We start from the raw sequence: 24,384 nt of genomic DNA, 5'->3' as shown, positions 1-24,384 counted from the left end.
CATTTATGAATTAAATTTTAAAATGTTTTAGATATCTTAGTTCTGATGTCTAATCCAAAATGTCAGTTAACGTAAGCCACACAAACTTAAAAGGTCTTTGAGGTCCTTAAGGATTTAAAAGAGTAGGAGGTCCTGACACCCTCTGTGTAGACACCTCTGTAGTAGGGTGCCATATTCCAAGTGGAGATGAGGAAGGGTGCCTGATTATCATTGTCCATTCTGCCTGTAGCCATGAAGTACTTAATTTGAGTATTAAGTCTTGTTTAGAGATTGTTAAAAGGGAAAGCAAAATTGCTGTTGGAGTTCACTCCTGTGGACTGGGGAGACTCCAAGGCCTTCAGCAGCAGCAGCAGCAGCAGCAGCAGCAGCAGCAGCAGCAGCATCTTCTTGACCCTTCTTCCACATATTTTTGTGTAGCCAGTGGGGAACAGGCAAGGGGGAATGGAAACATCATCAGCACCAAACCAAGTTAATGGTTGCTAGAAAAGCTGAGCACTCCCATCTAGTGTAAATCATGTTACTGGTAATCTTTTCTGGGACATTCTTTTGGGGGTGAGATGAAGGAAGAGGAAAAATTACTCTCTGTTCCTAAAATACAGTTTAATGAAATGTATTACTGAGGAGGAACTGAGGGTGTGAAGAAGGTCCTTGGAACTACCAGGTCTTTATCTGGAAAATAACTACTAGCCTGACTTAAAAACTCTGCCTGCAGGAACAGCAGGGCAGTTAGCCTGTAGTGCCCCCTGGGCAAAGCACCATCAGTCAGCCACTCATCCACTCAGGAAGTTTCCAGGCTCTGAGAAGAAAGGAAATTAGGGTTTAAATTCATACTGGACTGCTCTTTCCACCACCTTAGCATATTACCTAGCAGACTATAGGTACTTGATAAAATAATTTAATCTGTTTTCAATATTTAATCACTGGGGATGTAAAGAAGATGTTTCTTTCTGGGATACTTGGAGGTGTCTAATTGTTGCTTTTCTAAAAAATTTTGAAAACCAGTTGGAAGGAGATGGTTAATTACAGTAACAAACCTGGTTGAAATAGAAACTGTTGATTGAAGGAGAAAACCTCCAGACCAAGGGAGATAACGGAAGAAAAGGAAATTTGTAATTGAGATGGCTGGATACCCACACATTTGTTGAATGTCACTTTCCCTAAGGGAAATGGATAAAAATGAAATACATTATCTAAAGACCTCATTGAAAACTATCCCCAAGCAATTCACACCTCTTCCTCATGGCAAGACATTTAAGGTTGGAGGTGAGTTTATCGGTAGGGGCTTTTTCAAGTAGAACCACATTGCTCTGAGGCCCCCACATAGACAGAAAATAGATTTAGCTCAGTCTTCCTATCTTAGAAAGAGAATGGCATTAATGCCAGAATTACATTAAACAATAATGATTACCAGTTTACGAGTATGTTTAGTGTGAAAAGAACTTGGGCTTAGACCCAGGTAGTTGTATTGTAATCTTTTCTCTATAAATAGTATTTGTTGCTTTTAAAGATAGATTAATGTTATTTCAATGTTGCTGTTAAATAATGTATGAAAGTACTTAAGATGACGAATGGTCTCAGATACCATCATCTACAGGTAGGGAAGTCTACATCATGATTCAAACAACAACCTGACCCTCAGAAGTGTTTTATTAGACTTCTACAGTGTTTTATTTTCTTAAATATATATATATTTAAAATATATATATATTTTTTAGAGAGAGGAGAAAGGAGGGAGAAAGAAAGGGAGGGAAACATCAATGTGTGGTTGCATCTTGCATGCCCCCCACCAGGGACTTGGCTTGCAACCCAGGCAGGTGCCCTGACTGGGAATCGAACCAGCAACTCTTTGGTTTGCAGGTCAGCACTCAATCCGGTGAGCTGCACCAGCCAGAGCTGACTTTTGCAGTGTTTTAAAGATAGAAAATATTGCATAGAAATTTGGTTTTCCAAGTTAAAAATTTGGAATAGAAGTTACACAATCTGTCGAAATTGGGTCTGCAGTCTAGCTTGACAGTAACCTGCTGGACCTGGTGTCTCTAGGATCCAACCAAAGACATCACATTTAAGAATCTCAATTTTGATTTTCAGAGTTATCTGCTATTACCAGTGTGTCTGTTATTCTTTCCTAATAACTTATGTGAAGACAATAGGGGGTGGGGGGATAGGGGAGAGTAATGAGGAAAAAAGGGGGACAACTGTAATTGAACAATAAAAAAATAGAAAAGAAAAAGAAATAGTCTTATGCCCAATCAATTCTCATGATCCTAGCAGACATTTAAACCCTTAAAGATATTAAGATGTACTACCTTGGTTTCATTTCTTTGGGGGTCTATATAGCACAATTTTTTAAATTTGGAAATTTTAGTAACCAGGTCAGCTACCACATTATTCCAGGTGTTTTAGCATTCTCTGGCTATAATAGCAGTTTAGATCTCAGAAAATGCTAACTAAACAATTTGCATTTTAGACTTGTTACTGCTGTAGAGTGTTAACAAATGCTCTTGACCTAAAAATTGATAGAGATTTTAGCTTTCTGTAACTTAGTTGGAAGAACCTTAATTTTGACAAAATTGAACAATGTGTTGCTTTTCATTACATTAATATTTGGCTCCCAAAGAGAATACCAAAGAAGTCAGTCTTAGCCTGTTATACAAAAGTTTTGATTCATTTGCTAAAACTGCTGGTTGCATTTCATAAATTGCTGATTACAGTATTTTTGCGTCTCAGACTTCCTTTGTTATTCTGTATATGAAGTTGCTATTTACTTGATCCTTGATTAAATTAAATGGTCTATTTTGTGCACCAGTGACACACAGTAACATTTTTCTCCTTCTTAAAATAGATTTGGACTAAGCAACAAGTTCGAATCAGAATTCCCTTCTTCATTAACTGGAAAAGTGAGTGTCTGTTAATTATTTAGCTGCTGTTTATACACCTCAAAACTAAAGTCTTTTTCTAACAAATTAGGAAAAATTTATGCTGATGATGCATGTTTATTGACATTAATATTATGGGTTTTTTTTTCTTTAATTTTTTCCTTAGGTAGCTCCTGAAGAATTTAAAGCCAGCATCAACAGAGTTAACAGTTGTCTTAAGAAGAACCTTCCTGTTAATGTACGTTGGCTCCTTTGTGGCTGCCTTTGTTGCTGCTGCACATTAGGTTGCAGCATGTGGCCAGTTATTTGTCTCAGTAAAAGAGTAAGTTGAATTATATATTTTAACTTAAATTTAGAAGTTGACAAGCAAGCCTTGTATTTATCTATTTCTATTTTTTATATTGAATGAGTCACAGTATCCTTAACAGTATACATAAATAATCTGATCCAGCAAAAGATTAACTACATTATGCTATGTTTACATGCTGTTTATATTAAGTAGCCATCTAAAAATTGTACTTACAATTTTCATGTCATACTTGAGAGTGGAGTAGAACACAGCATTCTCTATACACACACGTGCACATCGGTGGTGGTAGAGGGTAGTGATCTAGAATACTGGGTGTGGCCGTGCGCTTGTCTTTGACATCGGGCATGTTTCTTAACCTCTTTAACTCTTGGGATATGTTTGAAAAATGGCAACATTTGCCTATGCACTTACATAGGGTTGTTGTAAGAGTAAAATGAATTAGTATTTGGAAAGCTCTTAGCTAAATAGCTCAAAGTAAGTGTCTAATAAATATTGATTAATAGCATTATTACTAATATGTAAGATAATACCCGTGGAAGAAATTAAATGATTACAATTATTTATAATTGTAAGATTATGGGTAATTCTGTTTTTTTCCTTTTGTATTTTACAAGTTTCCTGTGATGAGTACATAGTGATTAAGTAATCAGAAAAAATTGTCTAAAGAGTTGTTATTTTGATTGCTTATAATTAAATTCCTAAGTTGTTGGAGAGATATGAAAAATTAGTATAGGTTGAATGTATTACATTTTTGTTAAGTTTTTAAAAATTATGGTCATTATATATATATAAAAATGAACTACCGTTAAGTTAAAATTGAATGAATGGTACTGATGGCTACACCTCATTTTGTCATCAAGTAATGATAGGACATTACTTGTAGACAAGCAAGAAAAGACAATGTAGAAAAGCAAAATCTGTTTGCTCCTCAGTTTTTGTTGTAAAGTAAGGTATTTCTACTGAAAGTATTTTGCACTAGTACTTTGTAGTGTAGGAAAGGGATTAATGCCTATGCCCCTTTTCTCCCCAATACTTCTCACCAGATAATTGTCAGATTAAAGCATTTTTTTAAATTTCTGGTTTTTACTGGATTTATAGTTGAATTTGCAGCTCTTAAGTATAGATGCCCCCACCCCCACTTTTTCCAAATGTTTGGCTGTTTCTATTTGTACTACTATATCTCACTTGGTTACTAATTTTCTGTCAAATAAACACGACGAATCATTTGAGATCCTCTGTTTTGTACTTTTTAAAACAAATTTTTATTGAATTTATTGGGATGACATTGGTTAATAAAATTATAGTTTCAACTGTACAATTCTATGAAAACATCATCTCTATACTATAATGCATGTATGATCACCACCTACCTAAGTCAGGTCTCCTTCCATCAGCATTTGTTCCCCTCTGCCCTCTTCTGCCTCCCGCCCTTTCCTTCTCTAATCACCATACTGTTTTCTGTATCTACAGGTTCTATTTTGTTTGTCTCTTTTTTACTTAATCACTTTACTTTTCCTAGCCAGCTCCCAGCACTCCCGCCCCTAGCTGTCAGTTCGTTCTCTGTATCTATGAGTCTGTTTTTTATTTTGTTTGTTAGTTTATTTTGTTCATTAGATTTCACATGTAAGTGAAATCGCATGGTATTTGTCTTTCTCTGACTGACTTATTTCACTTAGCATAATATTCTCCAGGTCCATCCATGCTGTCATAAAAGGTAAGATTTCCTTCCTTTTTATGGCCAAGTGGTATTACATTGTATAAATGAACCAGAGTGCTTTTATCCACTGACCATCTGAGATCCTCTTGTTTTTTACTTTTTAAATGATTAAGTAAGATATTGCAATGTGTGCACGGTATAGCATTGAGAAAATAAAAAGTAAACTTAATTGTTTGAAAAATACATATTATAGATTACGGTATTATAGTTGTCACATTTTTTTCTCCCCTTTATTCTCCCCCACCCTGCATCCCCCTTCCCACTAGCATTCCCCCCAGCCCTTAATCCATATCCCTGGGTCGTACATATAAATTCTTTGGCTTCTTTGTTTCCTGTACTATTCTTAACCTCTTCCTGTCTATTTTGTACCCACCATTTATGCTTCTTATTCCCTGTACCTTTACCCCATTCTCCTCCCTTCCCGTCCCCACTGATAACCCTCCGTGTGATCTCCATTTCTGTGAATCTGTTCCTGTTGTAGTTGTTTGCTGAGGTTTTTTTTTTAAGATTTTATTTATTTATCCTTAGAGGAGAAGGGAAGGAGAGAGGGAGAGAAATATCAATGTATGGTTGCCTCTTGTGCATCCCCTGCTGGGAACTGGCCTGCAACCCAGGCATGTGCCCTGACTGTGAATCGAACTGCGATCCTCTGGTTTGCAGGCCTGTGCTCAATCCACTGAGCTATACCAGCCAGGGCTGGTTTTGTTTTTTTATTTAGGTTCAGTTGTTGATAGTTGTGAATTTGTTGTCATTGGTACTGTTCATATTTTTTATCATCTTTTTTTTCCTTAGATAAGTCCCTTTAACATTTCATATAATAAGGGCTTGGTGATGATGAACTCCTTTAACTTGACCTTATCTAGGAAGCACTCTATCTGCTCTTCCATTTTAAATGATAGCTTTGCTCATAGAGCACTCTTGGATGTAGGCCTTTGGATTTCATGACTTGGAATACTTCTTTCCAGCCCCTTCTTGCCTGCAAGGTCTCTTTTGAGAAATCAGCTTATAGTCTTTTGGGAACTCCTTTGTAGGTAACTGTCTCCTTTTCTCTTGCTGCTTTTAAGAGTCTATCCTTCTCTTTAATCTTGGGTAGTGCCTTGGTGTTTGCTTTCTTGGGGTCAACTTCTTTGGGACTCTGAGCTTCCTGGATTTCCTGGAAGTCTGTTTCCTTTGCCAGATCAGGGAAGTTCTCCTTCATTATTTTTTCAAATAAGTTTTCAATTTCTTGTTCTTCCTATTCTCCTTCTGGCACCCCTATGATTTGGATGTTGGAATGTTTAAAGTTGTCCTGGAGGTTCCTAAGCCTCTCCTCATTTTTTTGAATCTTGTTTCTTCATTCTGTTTTGGTTGAATGTTTATTTCTTTCTTATTCTCAAAATTATTGATTTGAGTCCTGGTTTCCTTCCCTTTCTTCACTGTTGGTTTCTGTATATTTTTCTTTATTTCACTTTGCATAGCCTTCACTTTTTTCCTCAATTTTGTGACAATTCTCAACCACTTCCGTGAGCATCCTGATTACCAGTGTTTTGAACTGTGCATCTGAGAGGTTGGCTATCTCTTCATCACTTAGTTGTATTTTTTCTGGAGCTTTGATCTGTTCTTTCCTCTGGGCCATATTGTTTCATTTTGGTGCTTCTGTTATGTTGCGTGGGGTGGAGTCTTAGGTATTCGCCAGGGCAGGGCAACCCACATTGCTGATACAGATGAATGTTTCTTCTTTAAGTCCTTGGTTGTCAGACTCTTATATAGTTCAATTTTATGGCAGTTCTGATTATTTTTTTGTTTTTCAATTTGTTCTCCTTTTCATTGTGTGAGGAGGCAAAGTGTATCTACCTACACCGCCATCTTGGCTGAAAGTCCCCTTTCTTTTTCTTTTAGTCTGAGAAAGGTTTGGCTAACTGATCCCTCAGATAGATTCCAGCTTTGAAAATATGTAATCCTTTGAAAACTGAGTTGTGTAGGTGTACAAAACATCCGTGTTTCCAAGCTTTAAGAAGTTCTTGATGTTGATTTTAATTCCAAACCTAAAGTATTAACATTTTAGTAATGTATTTTCATAAAGATATTTTAGTTGTTTTTGAGGAGGCAAGGGTTTCTCCAAGGTTTTTGTTTTTTTTTAAGGTAATTGCTATTTAGCTTTTGAAAAGCTAAAAGCCCTTGGATGAAAAGGGCCTATATCCAGTCTGACTGCATTTCTTTCTTTCTTTCTTTTTTTTTTTTTGACTGCATTTCTTTTGCTTTAAGTCGGTGTATTCCTAGATTTTCTTTTGGATCTCTTTTCTGTCAGTCTCAAGTTTAGTTATTCAATAATTGTGAATTACTTTGTTTGGGGTATAGTAAGGGGTTGAGAATCCAAACGGAAAAGATCAGGGTTAGAGTTTTTTCTTAATATTTACATCCTTTCTTGAAATTTGAAACTTGAAACTTGAATCTCTCTTAAGAGAGATTGAGAATGCCATACAATGAGTTAAGGCAGTGGGCGAGGGACTGGGATTCTTATTGAAAGTAGAGTTGGGCTTTCTATATCTAATCCTGGGTATTTACTTCGTGGTTTCTTGCCTCTTCCTCAGTATCTCCCGTGTTATAAAATGCGGGATAAAGACATAGGTTTAACCTCTTTGAAAAAGGGGTTTCATGTTAAAGATTTCTCATAACCAGAAGAATATATTTATTATTATTTCATTTTAAAGAATATTTTAGGCTTGAAATTTGGGAAACTGGTTTTTACATAAGTGAAATTAATTACAGTGCTTAGTGTGAATGACACTGACCATTTGTTTTTTTTATTGTTTTATTTTTATTTTTTGTCCTCTCCCAAGGACATGCATGTTGATTTTAGAGAGAGGGAAAGGGTGGGAGAGAGAAAGGGAGAGAAACATCAGTGTGAGAGAGAAACATCAGTCAGTTGTTGCCTTTTGTGTGCCCCCTAACCTACAACCTAGGCATGTGCCCTGACCAGGAACTGAATCCACAACCTTTTGGTTTATGTGATGATGCTCCAACCAACTGAGCCACACTGGGCAGGGCCTGACAATTTGTTTTTAATTGGAAAAAAAAGTTAATTCTCACCATAAAAGAAGATACTCAAAAGAGTGTAAACTTTGAGCCTTAAATGTGCAGAGGTGTCACTGGGACTTGAAAGATATTTTAGACTTCTTTGAAAATGTGTTTTCCAAGAACTAGCTGAAATTCATTGTCTCTGAATATTTAGAAGATAGTATTGTGGTGGTTTGTAGAAAGATTTGCCTAACTTCATCAGTGTTCACCCTGCTGTTAATCCAGTGAGTTCTTGATTTAAGATACTATATTCTTCAGTTCTAGAATATCCATTTGATATTTTATATTTTAGAATTTAATTTATTGAGTCCAGTTTTCTTCTGAAATTCTTTTCACCCCTTTTGTTTGTCTTTTTTCTTTATTTTATTGAACATATTAATCATAGTTAATTTAAGATCCTGTCTGCTAACAATGAGATCTGGATTATCTGTGGATATGTGTCTGTGAGGTTTTTTGGTCATGGGTTATTGGTCATATTTTCCTGCTCCTTAAACTTCAAAAAAAGCCCTGACTGGTGTAGCTCAGTGGATTGAGTGCGGGCCTGCGAACCACACGATTGCGGTTTGGTTCCCAGTCAGGGCACATGCCTGGGTTGCAGGCCATTTCCCAGCAGGGGACTCAGGAGAGGCAACCCTACACTGACATTTCTCTCCTTCTCTCCTTCCCTTCCTCTCTACAGATAAATAAATAAAATTTTTTTTAAAATTTCTAAAAGGAAAAACCCCTTCAAAAAATTTACGGTAGATATTACACACAAAATGAAGTAGAAGCTCCAGATGAAATCTACCCCAATCAAGGGTCTCATCTTCTTGCTCTAAGGGAGATAGCACGAGGGGAATGGTCACCTCGGTGTAGTATGAGATTGAGCTGGGTTGGGCTGGGTTGCAAGTTTAGAAAGATTCAAGTCGTCTGGTCTTTGTTTCCTCTACCCTGAAAGTTGTGCCCTTAGCATATGTTGAGTTTAGAAGGCTTTTTAGCCCTCCATTCCGTGCAGGCTCAAGTGTCTTGAGGGGGAGACCAGTCATGTATTTGATGCAGATCCACCTCCCCCACCAGAATTTTGTCTCCTAAGCAGTGATAGACTGTGACTAATTTTTCTCTGCCTTTCTGGCTGGTCCTCCATCCTTCCGTGCTGCTGCAGAACTCAGTAATGCCTTTAGAGAAAACTGACTTCGCATTTTAGGGCACAACTAGTTTTTAGTCCATTGAGCCAGCCTGCACAACCTGCAGAAAGTACTGATTTCCCTTTCTTCCTACACCGACGGTCAACAAAGAAAGAAAATGGCCAGTAATCATCAAATGATTTAGGAAGGGCTCTTTCCATCTTTGAATTTTATTTCATTTGGTCCTTGTTGCTTCTGGAGTTTTCTGATGTTCTTAAAATAATGTGGATTTTCTTCTCCTTTACTTTATCCATTTCTATTTGTAGTGGGAGTGTTAGCCTTACACTCATTACTACATTGTATCTAGAAGTATATGTCTCCAATTTACTTTATGTGAAGACTTATGCCGTTTTTTCCATACGTTTGGAGGGAAAGATTGATATTTTCTATCTGTTTTTTTAAAGTTTTGTTTGAAACTTCACATTGAAAGTTGTATTGTTGCCCTGGCTGGTGTGGCTCAGTGAATTGAATACCGGTCTGCAAACCAAAGGATTGCTGGTTCGATTCCCAGTCAGGGCACATGCCTGGATTGCAGGCCAGTTGGGCGCGTGCAAGAGGCAAACACGTATTGATGTTTCTCTCCCTCTCTTTCTCCCTCCCTTCTCCTCTCTAAAAATAAATAAATAAAATCTTTAAAAAAATACAATAAAATTATATTGTTAGAACATTTTGTAAGGATATTTTATCAAATGGAAGGATTTGTAAACTGATACCACTCAATGAAGATGGAAGTAAAAATAATGTAATTGCTGAATGAGAGTGAGAAAAGCATTGGGTTTAAAGTGTGAAGATCTGAATTTGAATCCTTGCATTACCCTCCCCGGTTCTGTGACATTGGGCAGACCATTTAACTTCTGGAAGCCTGTGTACTTAACCTATAAAATAGAAATACACCTCAAGTCATGCATTACTGCACGAGGCAAGGTATAATCAATAAAATACCTTTTGGATAAATCTCATTGAGACTGCAGAATAGAGTAGAGTGGTTATTTCCGGACCTTAGAACCACGGAATATTAGAGCTGGGAAAAATTTAGTTTTAGGGTATATACTAGTTTTAGAGTAAATTTGTTTGTTCCAGGAGGACGGCTTAGTTGGTATTTTGAATGTCATACACATATTCTTCAACAAGTTTCAAATCCTTTACAAAGTCATAGCTCTGCGGGATAATGGACTGAACATGATATTAAAGACCATACAATCCTGGCTTTAAATCTCAGCTCCATCATTTCGAAGTGTAGCTTTAAGTTTCTTAACCACTCTAAGCTGTAGTTAACGTATGTAAAAGGCAAGAAATAACAAGTTCCCTTACAAGTTTCTTGGGAAGATTAAATAAGGTAACAAAGGAAAGACATCTAGCATGGGGTCAGACCAAAAGTGAGGATCAACAGGTACTGTTCCTTTACCCTTGTTGTTTTTCCAGTTGTCCATTATAATCAATCAGTAGGTATCCCCCCCCCCCCGCCTGGATAAATCACTGTTTATCCAAACCAGCGATCCTTCCTTGTGTAATTATGTATTAATGGTTTTTCAACATCCCTGGTAGTAATACTTTTGATTGTGTTAGCTGAAATTCATTTGTCTTATGAACAGTGTTTCTAGTATTCTGCTGTTAATTGAAACTCGGTTTTAGTTTTTTGAGATGTTACCAGTATTTTCTGAAATTTTATCAGAGATTAGTGGATAATACCCTTAAAAATTGTGTGCAACATTTTATATTTGTGCAGTGTGACTTTTTCATCATTCATAAAGTACAGAGTAACCTAAGAAAGTTAAGCAGTAGCTCAGGTCCTAAGCTCTTTATGAAATTGTATTTGAGCATCTCTTATTTAAGATTTTACCTATAAATCACTGCTTAGTACCAAGAGGTTTTTTTGATATACATAATGTATAGCTTATATCATCTAAAACTATTAACAAACTACTAAAAGCGTTACTCTAATGATACTTTGGGGTATATGTTTTAGTTTCTCTAGGTTATTAAAAAATTAATGTCCACATAAAATTTTTACAAGTCTTTTTTGATTACTGTACGTGTATTTTCATTCATTTTTAATTAAATTTATTGGGGTGATCATATAGGTTTCAAGTGTACATTTCTATGACACATGATCTTTATATTGCATTGTGTGCCTACTGCCCAAGTCAAATAATTTTCCATCACCATATATTTGTACACCAAATATTTCCATCACCCTTAACTTTTACTACCCTCCAATTCACTTCTCTCTGGGAACCACCATACTGTTGTCTGTGTTTGTGAGTTTCAGTTTTGTTTTCCAGATATGAGTGAAATCATATGGGTCTTAGCTTTTTCTGACTTGTTTCATTTAGCATAATATTCTCAAGGTCCATCCATGCTGTCACAAATGGCAGTATTTCATCTTTCCTTATGACTAAATAGTATTCCATTGTATACGTGTACCACATCTTCATCCAGTCATCTAACTAAGGACACTTTAGTCATTTCCATGTCTTGGCCACCATGAATAATGCTGCAGTGAACACAGGGACACATATAACCAGGTCTGTCCAGAAAAAGTTCAGCTATTGTTAATGTAACAAGAACAGTTTGTGTGAAGTGGATATAACCTGGCAGCCAAGGAGAGTGGACTGGAATTTTCATGCATGAACAATGATGACTTCACTGTACTAGTCAGTGGGGCCTGTAGACCCATTGTGCGATTACGTGTACTGTGTGGCCATCGCATTCAAAATGACTGAGCAGGTAGAGCAACAAATGTGCATCAGATTTTGTGTTAAGCTTGAACTTTCCCCCGCAGAAGCTATTTAGATGATTCAGAAGGCTGTTGAGGATAATGCAATGAGTACAGTGCAAATGAAAATGTGCCATAGATTCTTCAAAGGTGGTCGAGAATCTGTTGAAAGTACTTTCATGTTCTGGAGGGCCTGCAACAAGCAGAACACCTGAGAATGTTAAACGTGTATGGGCTGCAATGAACAAAGATTGGTGACTGGCAGTGTGAGAATTAAAAGCTGATGTGGGGATTCCAGAAACTACTGTGAGACATTGACATAGGATCTTGGCATGAAATATGTTGCAGAATTTATTCCACGGCTTCTGCTACCAGAGCGGAAGGAACATTGTGCTGCAGTTGCTAATGACTTGATTCAAACTGCTACCATTGAACCAGATTTCCTCTAGAAGGTCATAACTGGAGATGAGTGGTGGGTCCCCAGTTATGATCTAGAAATGAAGGCCCACTTGTCCCAAAGGAAGTCACCTGGTTTTCCATGACCAAAGAAGAGTGGCAAAGTTGCAGCAAGATCAAGACCATGTTAATTGCATTTTTTTATTGGGAAGTTGTTGCCCATCATGTGTGTGCCCCTCCAGGCCAAACAATTAATAAAGAGTACTACTTCACTGTTCTTCATTGGTGGAGAGATTCAGTACGATGAAAACAGCTGCAGGTATGGGCAACTGGTGATTTGCAGCTTCATCACAACAACATGCCCACTCATACATTATATCTTGTGTAGAGTTTTTTGTGAAATATCAAATCACCCAGGTGACTCAGCCCCACTATGGCCCAGTTTTGGCACTCTGCAATTTCTGGATTTTCCCAAAACTAAAATCACTTTTGAAAGGGAAGAGATTGTGGACCATTGGTGAGATTCAGGAAAATACGATGGAGCAGCTGTGGTGATTGGGTGAACCGTGTGAGGTCCCCTTTGAAGGGGATTGAGGTGTCATTGTCCTGCATACAGAGTTTCTTGTACCTTGTATCTTCTTCAACAAATGTCTTCTTTATTTTTCATGTTATGTGGCTGGATACGTTCTGGACAGACCTCATATATCTTTGAGAATAAGTTTTTCTTTGTGACTAAATCTCTTTGAGTTTTTCAGGTAAATAGCCAGGAGAGGGATTACTGTGTTACACAGTAACTCTATTCTTTTTTTTTTTCCTTAAGATTTTATTTATTTATTTTTAGAAGGACAGGAAGGAAGAGAGAGGGAGAGGAACTCATTGTGGGAGAGATACATTGATTGGTAACCTCTCACAGGCCTCCAGTCCAGGGCCCGGTGGCACAACCCAGGCATGTGCCCTGACCAGAAATAGAACCGGTGATCTTCTGGTTTGCAGAACAGTATCCAATCCACTGAGCCACACCAGTTGAGGCTATTCTTAATTGTTGGAGGAATTGCCTTACTGTTTCCGTAGTGGCTGTACCAGTTTACATTCCCACCAGCAGTGAATGTGGGTTCCTTTCCTCCACAGCCTCTCCAATACTTGTCTTGTTGATAATAGCCATTCTATCTGGTATGAGGTATCACTCACCTCATTGTAGTTTTGATTTGCATTTCCCTAATAGCAGTGAAGTTGAGCATCTTTTTATGTATCTGTTGGATGTTTATTTATCTTCTTGGGAGAAGTGTCTGTTCAGGGCCTCTGCCCATTTTTTAATTGGGTTGTTTGTTTGGTGTTGTGTGGTATAAGTTCTTTGTATATTTTGGATATTAACCCCTTGTTTGCAAATATCATGTCTTTTTGTTTTGTTGTTGGTTTCTTTTGCTGTGCAGAAGCTTTTTAGTTTGATATAGTCTCATTTATTTATTTTTGCCTTTACTTCCTTTGCCTTTGGGGTCAAATTCATAAAATGTTCTTTACAACCAAGGTTTATAAGCTTAGTGTCTTGTTTTCCTATAATTTATTATCTCAGATCTTACATTTAGGTCTTTGATCCATTTTGAATTAATTTTTGTATGTGGGGACAAACTGTAATCTAGTTTCATTCTTTTGCATGTGGCTTTCCAGTTTTCCCAACACCATTTATTGAAAAGGCGTTCTTTTCTCCATTGTGTGTTTTGGCTGCTAAAAGGAGCCTTTAAATACAAGGAAATTTGTTTAGAAATCCTTTTGAGTAATCTGATCATTTGCTGGTTTATCTTTTTTGAGTTCATATTTTTTATGTATTATAATACTAAGACTGAGATATACTGTTTAATTTTCTGCACATAACTCAAATGTAAGACATGTTATTCCAGAATAAACAGTGCATCAAGTAATTTTCTCTTAAGTTAAAATAATTCATTAAAAATTTTATATGGTTTCCTTCTAGTGACTTATAACAAAGAACCTTTTTATTTCACTTATGTTAGTAATTTGAATTTGTACAGATATCCAAAGATAAGTGTAGTTCCTATTTGAAAAATACTTAAAACATAAGATTACAAATACATTCAAAGCATTATTCTTGTTAAAGTTTAATGCATTATAATTTGGGAGTTTAAATTTAAAACTTGTTTTAAATAAGAAATTAAACATTTGAAACTGCACTTTGACATTCTGTGATGTTAGGAATAAAACCTATTCAAGTAAATTTTAAGTTTAAATAGCTTAATGTTTGTACTTTATTGAGATATTTTATTTATATATATTGTTAACATAGCATCTTTATGTTCTAAAAACTGATGAGGATGCTATTTTGGGGGGGAATTTCAGAGAAATTTTGTTACAGCATCCATATTTTTTCCCCTTTGGCTTTATGTACTTTAAAATCCATGAAATTCTCATTGATTTTATTATCAGCTTTAGAATACCACATCTTTGAAAACCCACTTTTTCAAACAATTGATTGTAAATAAATGAGTTATTGGTCATGAGTATACTGTAAGTACCAGTGGTAATAAAGTAGGGGGGTAATATGTTTCAAAAATTTTAAAAAGATTCCTTACTCCCCTACAAGACTTATTTATATCTAATTGCACATAATTTATTTATAGGGAATAATACATATTTCTTAGAAAGTTATGAGATTTAGGAAAAATTATAAAAATGCTTTTTCATAGTAAGTCAAATTTGTATTTTTAGAAAACTCATTTTCAGTTGTAACTTACTATTTGTAATCGATTCATAAATACTATACCTAATATTAATTGTTGATTAATCATTATTTATTTAGCTACTTTGTGAATTACCCAGGCCATTTACTTCTCTTGCAGTTTTCATGTTTTGACTTATTTTTCACAATTCTACCCAAAATTTAATAAGAACTAAAGCTGATAGAAATTGAAGCCAAAATCACTATCCTTCTGTTGCTACTACTTGTTGTTCCTCAAGTTTAATCTATTTAGTAATTGAAATGATGTTTTGAATCTCAATTAATTGTTTACTTTAACATTTGTTAATAGCTGTATTAGAACTAGTTCACCAGGGAGACAACTATAATTAGCAGAGTGTTGAAGAAATATGTGAAAAACAATTAAAGTGAGCTCTGAGATGAGTGAGACCGGTGGGGGCCATACTCTTCCAGACCAGGTTGGTGGTGTGATGTCATTCTCATAAAAAACTTGTTTTTGCATACATGGTGTGAGTTGGTGGTCTTTGTCCTTTAATTAAGGATAATAAGTCATGATAAAATTAGATTTATTGATCATTGAAGGCGGAAGGAGTGAGAATTGTTTAAGAACCAGTAACCTGTCCCCTCACCCCTAGGGTGTGAGCACTGGAAGGATTAAGGCCCACTGCCGTGAAGCTCACACTGCCCTTTCCTCTGTTCTTTCAGCTAAATAGAAGGTTTGTAGTTCCCATGACTGTGAGTCTGGTGCTTTTCACAAGAACCAAATTCTTTTAAAAAAATTAAGGTTGCTTATTTTTAGACATCCACTGGCCTAGAGAAGATTGTTTTGGTATGTCATGTTGACAGACACAATACTTACTTTTTTTCTGATGAATATTAGTTTGCTTTAACTTATACTGATTTTAGTGGTTCATGTAAACTTTTAAAAATCAAGGGCAGGTTGCTTAGGTTTGCTTACCCACTAGTAATTATAGAGTTTGGCAGTGTTGAATCTTACGTTTTATTAGAAACAGTATCTGACAACCCTGTGAACATAAACTCTTAACTTTTATTTCTAGAATACTGCAATTATAAGGTGTTTTTTCCATGTCTAGAGGCTTTTAAATATCTTTTATATATGCTAAAGTGTCATATCTTTTTCAGTATCTTCCAAATTGGTATTGTATTTAATCTTGAAAGCATATTTTGATTTTTGTGAACTAAAAGTAATTGCAGAATATTAAACATTCTTAGTAGTTAAAAGTTTTTTCCCATTTAATTTGAGCTTTTGTTTTTACTAACACATAATTTGTGGCAGTTTCTCTTTCTCTCTCTCTCTCTCTCTTTCGTAATGACTGCTAGAGTCTATATACTTGTCACCTTAGTGTGCTAGAAATGTTCCACTCAGATCAAGGATTTCTTTCTGGTTTTGTATGTTCTCACCTGCTCCTCACTGTAAATCATTGAAATGTCAAGTGTAATGATTAATTAAGCTGCACGTGCAAGTGGGTTTTTTTTTTTCACCTGTCAAGTGGGAAAGAGGTTTTATAGCAAGATTAGATGGTGCTAATTCACTGCTTTTACTTCAGACTGTCAGTGGGTAGAAATATTTTATATTTAGATACTTATTCATAATATGGCATACCGGAGTTTGTTTGGTTTTGAATTCTTAAATATTCTAAGATACAATTATTATACCAAACCCTATCATTAAACTGCTAATTAGAGGCACAGAGTAAATTCAGAGTTTCTACATAAATACTTTGGAATTTAAGGTTCATATGTGATAATTACCTTTTATTCAAATACTGGTAGTTGATTTAAGTTACTTAAAGTAAATATTTTAAAGTTTTTAAATTTTGTGTGTGCGTACGTGGCACCATGTGCAACATGAGATCCATTTGTAATGAGATTCATTCTCATTATAATATAACATGGTTTTAAATTTGTATGAAATGATGATAGTGGTAAGTAAGTACACTTTTTCTTTTTGCAGAATGTAATGTTAACCTTTTTATTTTTGTACTTTAATATAAAACAAGACTTGGAAAGCTTGTTCTTTCCACCCTAGTTCTTTCACCCCCAACCCCCTCAACTCTTAAACCATCAATACAAGTAAAACCTCAAATTGTATAGTAATCTTAATCTATTATTAAAAGGTCCTAGAAAGAAAGATTACAAGGTAGATTCAGGTTTTGAATCGGTTTTGCCATTGGTTTAGCAGCGGGTGGGCAGGCAGATGCCTGCTCAGAGTAGAACCTATTGCCATTTTTCACCATTGATAGAGTAGCCTTTCAGAGTCAATGAGCTCTGTCAATGTGAGCTTGTCAAGGCTACAACTTCATAGACCTGAGAGGCGGTTTGAGAGGTCAGCCCTTTTCAGGTTCGCTGTGATGCAAATGAACTTTAATGCTTAAACAACTATTGGAATTTTTATGTCTGTTCCTTGTTCTTTTTTCTTCACAAAGTCATTGACGAGACATTCAGTGCTTTTTAAATTGGAAGTTGCATTGTGCTAAAGACCTAGTACAGATTTACGGAGGGCTGAAAGCAGTTAGATCATGTTCTTTTCATGGTGCGATTAGAATCAAATCGATTTCCCTACAGCCTTCAGCATTCAGATGGCAATTTTAACAAAGCTTGGGGGCTAGACAAGGGACAAAACGACTGAACTGAATGTTAATTATACTCTGCAGCCTTATTTTCTTTTGATTTGGAGCTGACTGGCAACTAAATTAACAAAAAGTGTGACCATAACTGCTGCCCTATTTTCATTTAAAAGGAGAGCTGCCTCTAAAAGGCTATCTTTACAAAGAAACAAGTGAGGTCTGCTGATCATTGTTAACAAGGGCACATTTTTTTCCTTTAAAATTCTTGCCCAAAAACCTGTTCAAAAATATAATGTACTAAATTAGTCATTGGCACATTATTATCCAGAGAGTTAGTTGGTTTTCTGATTTTTATGACATAAGCTTGGAAAATGTAAGGCAGTAGTGGTAATTCACTCATGGTTATGAATTATAGTTGGTGCCCATGCGACTGTGGTGTGTCTTTAGCATGTTCAGCATGCTGTAAGGTAACATGGTAACTTGATAATGGTAGATGCTTTTTTATTATGTAACATTGAACTATTTAAAAGCAGCTTGATCCTAACAGTTTCTCACCTAGCTCGTCCTTGCTTGATATGCATTTTTCACTTTTGCTTGTTAGTACTTGGTTGTGCCACATTAATAGTGCTGGATGCCTTTTCCTTCCCCTGTGAGCAAGCCGCAGCTGCACCGAGTTGCATTTGATTCTTGTGGCAGCACTGTCTTTTTTGCACCTGCAGCTGTGTCAGTATCATCCTAACACCTGGCATCATGAATTATCTTCTCTTTTATTCATAGTCCCAAGCAAAAACATTTCATGCTTGCTTCGTAGTGTATATTACAAAAATCAAGTGTTCTTAAATATAAATTTCTCAGTTGGTTCCTTTCACAGTGTTGAATGAAGAGTTTGATTTTACTATTATTCTTGTTGGTTTAAATACAATTTTGCCCTGTTTTAATACTTACATATTATTTAAGTATTGCAAAGATTTTTGAAATGAATGGGTATTTAAATTTGTGTTATTTGGTAGACAACATTCGCTTTTTAGACTTTGATAGTTTTAACTCAGAGGCTAGTAAGTTTGGAACAGTAAAAAAAGGATGCAGTGCTAAGAAATAATACCCATACCCCAAAGCATACTTCATTAAACTAGAGCACTGTTGGTATTCAGGGGACTGTTTAGTGCTGGACTGTTGACAGTGTGCTAGGCCACCTTATATTCAGTCAGTTTCTCTCTCCTTTGCACACAAAAAGCAGCTGCAGAACAGAGTTTTTCTAAACCAGTCAAGAGTAAACTTTTTTCTCATTTGTCTTCCAGACACGAAGATCGATTGAGAAGTTATTAGAATGGGAAAACAATAGGTTATACCACAAGGTGAGTACCACAGGGAGCAGCTTCGTACTGTTGGGGTCTGAATTGCACAGTATGGAAACAGATGCTTTTGTTGAACTAAAAATATGAAAGGTGGACAAATGGGTTAGTCTGTGTGCTGCAATAAAATGGAGCTCATTTTTCTTCTTTTACTCTCCTTCTTGTCTAGCTGTGCTTGCACTGGAGACTGAGCAAAAGGAAATGTGAAACGAATAACATGATGGAATATGTAAGTTAAAGGGCTGTTTTGTGAGTTTCTCTATTAAATGATCATTTATTTTGCTTCTGATCTTATTCTTTCCATGATTATTAATCAGCAAAGGTGTCAGGAGCTTAATCTCCTGAGTGCAAAGATTTTCTACGGTTCACAGATGCATGGTTTCATGTGCAAGACTGATTTATAAAGTTATGAATGACTTGAAAACAAGGCTTCACTGTGTTCTGAAAAATAATAAATTAATTGCCAAGATAAAATAGCCTGAACATGTGTTGATGGAGTGTGAAATTTTAGATGCTGTATAAAGAATAACCACAACTTTGGTTACGCAGCAAGTCAGATATGGCTTTTTTATATAATGCTAATCAAGTTTCCAAGTGTGGAAGAAAACCTTTCAGCCAAGTCATTGGAGCTTAAGAAACCTTTAGCCTTTATAAATTTTAACTACCCATACCTCAGTGGCCTTTAAAGAATCTTTTAAAGTGTTATTAGAATATTGTTTTATAAAAATTATCTTTAAAGTAAGTAGGAGATGAGGTTTCTGCCTATTCTGTGTTTATTCCTTAAAAGACATCTAAGTTGTCACACATATGCATTGAATTTTAGAACTTACTCAATATGGTATTTAATTTACTGACTCCTTAATTTATTTGAACAATTTTTCTCCTGAAAAATTCAAAATACTATGGAAAATTATGAATTTTTATTTTGTTTTGAGCTTGGGTGTTTTAAATATGGAAAGGTTATTATATTAAATGAAAAAATCTAAGGAAGAATGAATTGAAATTAAAGTCATAGCCTTTGTGAAGTACCTGGCACATCATTTCTGACAAATTCTGTTCTTTGAAACAGTTTAACCATCATAGATTGTGTGTGTGTGTGTGTGTGTGTGTGTGTAAAAGATTGATTTAAACAGTGCTTAAACAGTTGGAACTAGTCATAAAATCATGGTGCTTTGTAGTATTTCCTCTTTCTTTCATTGTAGTCAGATCCCATTGCTAGCCTTGAACATAAAAGATGTCTTAAAACTGTCTTTTTTTTCATAGATTAGGTCTATATTCAGTGAACCAAATCATGTATAGTATATCATTATCTTATATATCAAACATGTTACTTTATGATGATGAGAAAGACACTTGATACTTTACAATGCTAATAAAAACACATTCAAATAATTGTTTTGATAGTGACCTATGAAAATTCTAGTCTTGTGTTTTCATCATAGATGGTTAGAAAGTTTATGTATTGTATTTTGGCAGGAGGAATGGATATGTAGGAGATTCAACACATTTTGTGAAAAAATAATTGCCTTATTTATAAACCAAACACTAAGCTTAAAACTGAGGATTTATTTATTTTTGGACATTTTTAAATTTACATTTGAAAGGAAAACATAAAAGTTATTCCCAGTGCTATTGTTTTGACATAGAGCTATATGAATGTCATTCATTCATACCATATACTCATTATATATATAGGTGAAATATTTTTTAACTAAAAATAAAGTAATTTACTAACCTTTCAAAACATCATGAGCTCTGTGCTTTGTTTGGAAAATAGTTTCCTTTCATTTATTACAAATTTTTAGATAAACTACTACTAAAGCCATTATATTTTTATACCATCATAGAAGATGTTCAGGAGACTAGTAAAAAATTTTTTTAATTGATAAAAAAAATACATTAAAAATTTTTTTTCTCAGTATATATAGCTTCCTTATCAAATGAATTAAGGCAGTTTTACCATGTATTTCTCTTTGACCTGAACTTTTCTTTAACTTACAGATATTTTGTTAGTTAAAGGAAAGTAATTTCTTTTAATTATATTCTGAATATTGGAGACGATCTAGAAAATGACCAACTTGACATCAACTTTTCTTTTATTCAGATATGGTAGGGCAGTATGATTTAGAAGGAATGAGACAAGTGGCCAATTTCTCTGCATTTCTTCTGAAGGAAAAGAGTTCATAGGATATATTCTTTAAAAAAAAATAATGCAGAAATGGCAAAGATAGCCTTTACTTTTGATTATGTAGTACACACTGTACAATTACCTTAATGCCTACACTGAAGACCTGAAACTGTGTAAACCACTTCATTGAGGACATGTTTGAAATATGGAAGTATATATTGAATGTTGACTCATAAGTTGTTTACACATTTAATCATCAAGTTTTAGATATAGTTTCTGAAAAAAAGATGAGTTCCCCAAACTTGGAAATGTTCAAATCAGATAATTTTTTTTTTTGTTTAGCACCTATTCTATAGAGACTTAGAACAAGGGAAGAATTGACTGGAATGTAACACCGTTCAAATTTGGAATAAAAATGAGCTCTGGCCAACTTGTGTCTTTCTGTGTTACTGTATTTTGTCTTTGTTGGTTTTCTTTTACTTTCTTTTGTAAAATGTCCTTTGGAACAAATTTTAAGCTTTAATTTTGCTAACTTAAGAAAAAGACTTTAAAAAAAGTAAGAGATGAAGGATCAGTGTTCTTTATCTAGAGATTACATATCCAGATACAGTAAAATGAGAGCAATTCTAGTGCCTAAAGACCCATTGAATTGGTTAGATACGTGGGTGGCAACCTGAAGAAATAAGGGTTGGGTTGGCTGCGGCCACATAGTACAGTGGGGAAAGCAAGGCTTTGCAGTTAAGACAGACCTTTGTTCAAACAGTGACTCCACAGTCCATGGTGTTACCCTTCTCCAGTCATCAGTCTCCTCATCTGTAAAGTGAGGATGGTAACACTTGCCTCATAGAAAAGTTCTTGGGATTAAATAGATACATAGAGTATGAAATAACTTGTCGTTATTTCTTAATAAATACTAGTTCTGTTTTTTCATGTATTCATGCCTGTATTCCCGTGTGTCAGAGGCACTGTCAAAGTTGTTTCAAGTGATGGAATATAACTGACGTTTTGTTAAGATAAAAATTTGTTTAAGTCTTTTAAAAACTTTTTTCTCTCTTTTTACAGGTCATCCTGATAGAATTTTTACCAAAGACGCCGATTTTTCGACCAGATTAGCATTTACTTTATTTATAGAGACTTTCCAAGTATGTTGTCTTTCCAATGGTGCCTTGCTTGGTGCTCTTCTGGTGGTGACATAACATTGGTTCTACAGAATCGTGTGGTGTTTTTTTCTGTTTTTTTTTTTTTAAATAACCGCATGTTATAAGTGTGCATTTTTGTCAAACTTTGCAACAGTTATTTCATACAGATGTTTAATACTTAAGTTATTGTGCTCTTTTCTGTTATGTATTCTGATATTCAAGGATTACTTTTTTGTATTATCAAAAAATACATTTGAACTTAGCATAAAAAGTGGCCAGCCTTTTATTTATCATCAAGGTACACACAGTTCTTTATTTATTAATTCTTTAATGTAGAAAAACACCTTTGTAAGACTCTACGTATCAATTCTAGAAAGCACACTATTTGTATTATTTTTCTTCCTTTTTAAATTTAACATAGTTATTTTAAATTAGGATTCTTTAACAGCTTTTTGGAATTTAAATATCCTTTCTCATACAGTTTCTAACGCTTTGTTTACAGCAGAAATATCTGAACATTACAAAGACCTATAAAAAGGTTTTGAAAGGATTTCTGTCTTCAAAAGTAGCAAGGCAGGATTAAATTATTTTTATTAGAATAGACAAATCAGTGGATGGTTTGCATGCATCTAATGTTCACTAGAGCTCAGGATCATAAATATAGTAGCATTGCAATCTGTATATTTTTTATCAAGATGATAATAATGGCCTTATTTGGGTTACTTTTTATTGTTTGTCAAATCTTATATACAAAGGTATGGAAATACTCCTTTAAAATATTTCTAAGGAAAACATTTGTCCCAATCTAACACAGTTGTAGAAAACTTCTCTAAAAAGTTTTTGAAAGAAGGCAAAAATTCTAGAATTAAAAGTAAGCTGGTTAGAACAGATTATTAGTAAGAAATGGCAGGCATACTCAGTACTATTTCTGTCTACAAGTTTGCTTTTGGTCCAGTCATGTGTACTGTTTTGATGGCGAGGGTGACATTTAAAGTTGAACCAGATCAGCTTGTTTCTTTTAAATACATACAAACATATATATTTTCTCTCTCCTTTTGGTTGTACATTTGTGTATGCATTTTAAAACTTCCTGAATGGCTTATGTGTAAATTTTTGTTTTTATAAACCTGAAATTATACAAATTTTAATGTGTCAAGAACTTGTTCCGTACAGCTGTGGTATCAAGCAATAATGTGAATAACTTTTGAAATTATATAAACTATGCTTAATTATTTGTATGAAGAATTGGTACCACTATATACAATACCCTTTCCCTTGTATTAAATCTTTTAAATACCAGTTTCATTAATTTATATACCTGTATTTTTTAAAAAGTGTTTCTTTGTACTTCTCTAAAGTATTGTAATTCTATATAAATTTGAATAGTTGAATGCCAGTATTTTTTATCCTATATCCTATATCGGACATTAGGAACTATCTTAAAAACTAGAATTTTTTTATGAGTTACTTGTTTTCATTGTCCCCTAAAACACTTAACAACTTGAATTTGTAAAACATTTCCTCTGAAGAGCTCCAGGTACAAAGAATCCAGACACTGCTAGGCTGTGGCCGGCCACCGTGAAGTAGTGCGATTAAAGGGTAACGCTACTCAGAAGTCTGGTGCTCCTCTGGTTCCAGCCTGGAAAGCCGTGTGGAGAGCGCGAAGTCCGCCTCGGTGTTCAGAAAGAGCAGGCCAGTGTGACTGTGCAGACTGCAACACATGTTCCGTATCTAGAGTTTGACAAATTTGTGGAGCATCGTATCGATTAGCTTTATAGGAGGAACCGTTCCTTTTTAGACATAATTTTTTCTCCCGTTGTTAGTTTCCTATAAGTTACAATTTTTAGTGATTTCCTTAAGAATATTTTAATAGTAAGATAATTTCATAGTTGACACTATTACGTGTAGGATTTTAAAAAGCTTTTCTAATTCCTTTGAGAGGTGTGTCAGTTGCTTAAAGATTCCCTAGAAATGCACACTCTTCTGTCTCTAATGGGAGAGGGGTCCCTTTCTATAGAAAGGGACCGTCAGTGCCTCACACGCGGCGTGAAGCCAGTTGTGCAGTGAGCAGTCAGACTTCTGTGCTTGGGTTTTCGTTAGTCACTCCCAGTATAACCCCTCTGGCTTAGCCTTTCTTGGGTCATGAATCTGAGTACCCGTGTTACTGGAAATTAGAAATATTTGAAACAATGATTGTTCTCCTGTTCCTGTTTTCTGACTTGAAGAACCATA

General features: G+C 35.1%; 1 protein-coding gene across 2 annotated transcripts in view; it reads left to right on the top strand.

The window, feature by feature from the left end:
- Window positions 1–23,465, top strand: part of CHIC2 (cysteine rich hydrophobic domain 2) — a 43,509-nt gene extending 20,044 nt beyond the window's left edge. The window contains exons 2-6 of one of the 2 annotated variants that reach the window (XM_037152150.2): window positions 2,843–2,897; window positions 3,043–3,114; window positions 18,832–18,888; window positions 19,055–19,114; window positions 22,076–23,465. In XM_037152150.2, coding sequence (XP_037008045.1) covers window positions 2,843–2,897; window positions 3,043–3,114; window positions 18,832–18,888; window positions 19,055–19,114; window positions 22,076–22,126 — 295 coding nt within the window. In that variant the 3' untranslated portion in view covers window positions 22,127–23,465. Of the gene's footprint in view, window positions 1–2,842; window positions 2,898–3,042; window positions 3,199–18,831; window positions 18,889–19,054; window positions 19,115–22,075 lie in introns of both variants that reach the window. The other variant, XM_037152149.2, reaches the window with a different exon arrangement.
- Window positions 23,466–24,384: the final 919 nt, after the last annotated feature.

This window comes from Artibeus jamaicensis, unplaced genomic scaffold, assembly GCF_021234435.1.
Source record: "Artibeus jamaicensis isolate MK-2021 breed Jamaican fruit bat unplaced genomic scaffold, CSHL_Jam_final contig_889, whole genome shotgun sequence".
In the NCBI taxonomy this organism is placed as follows: domain Eukaryota; kingdom Metazoa; phylum Chordata; class Mammalia; order Chiroptera; family Phyllostomidae; genus Artibeus; species Artibeus jamaicensis.
Note: the sequence above shows the minus strand (reverse complement) of the source record. Positions and strands in the feature narration are given on the sequence as shown.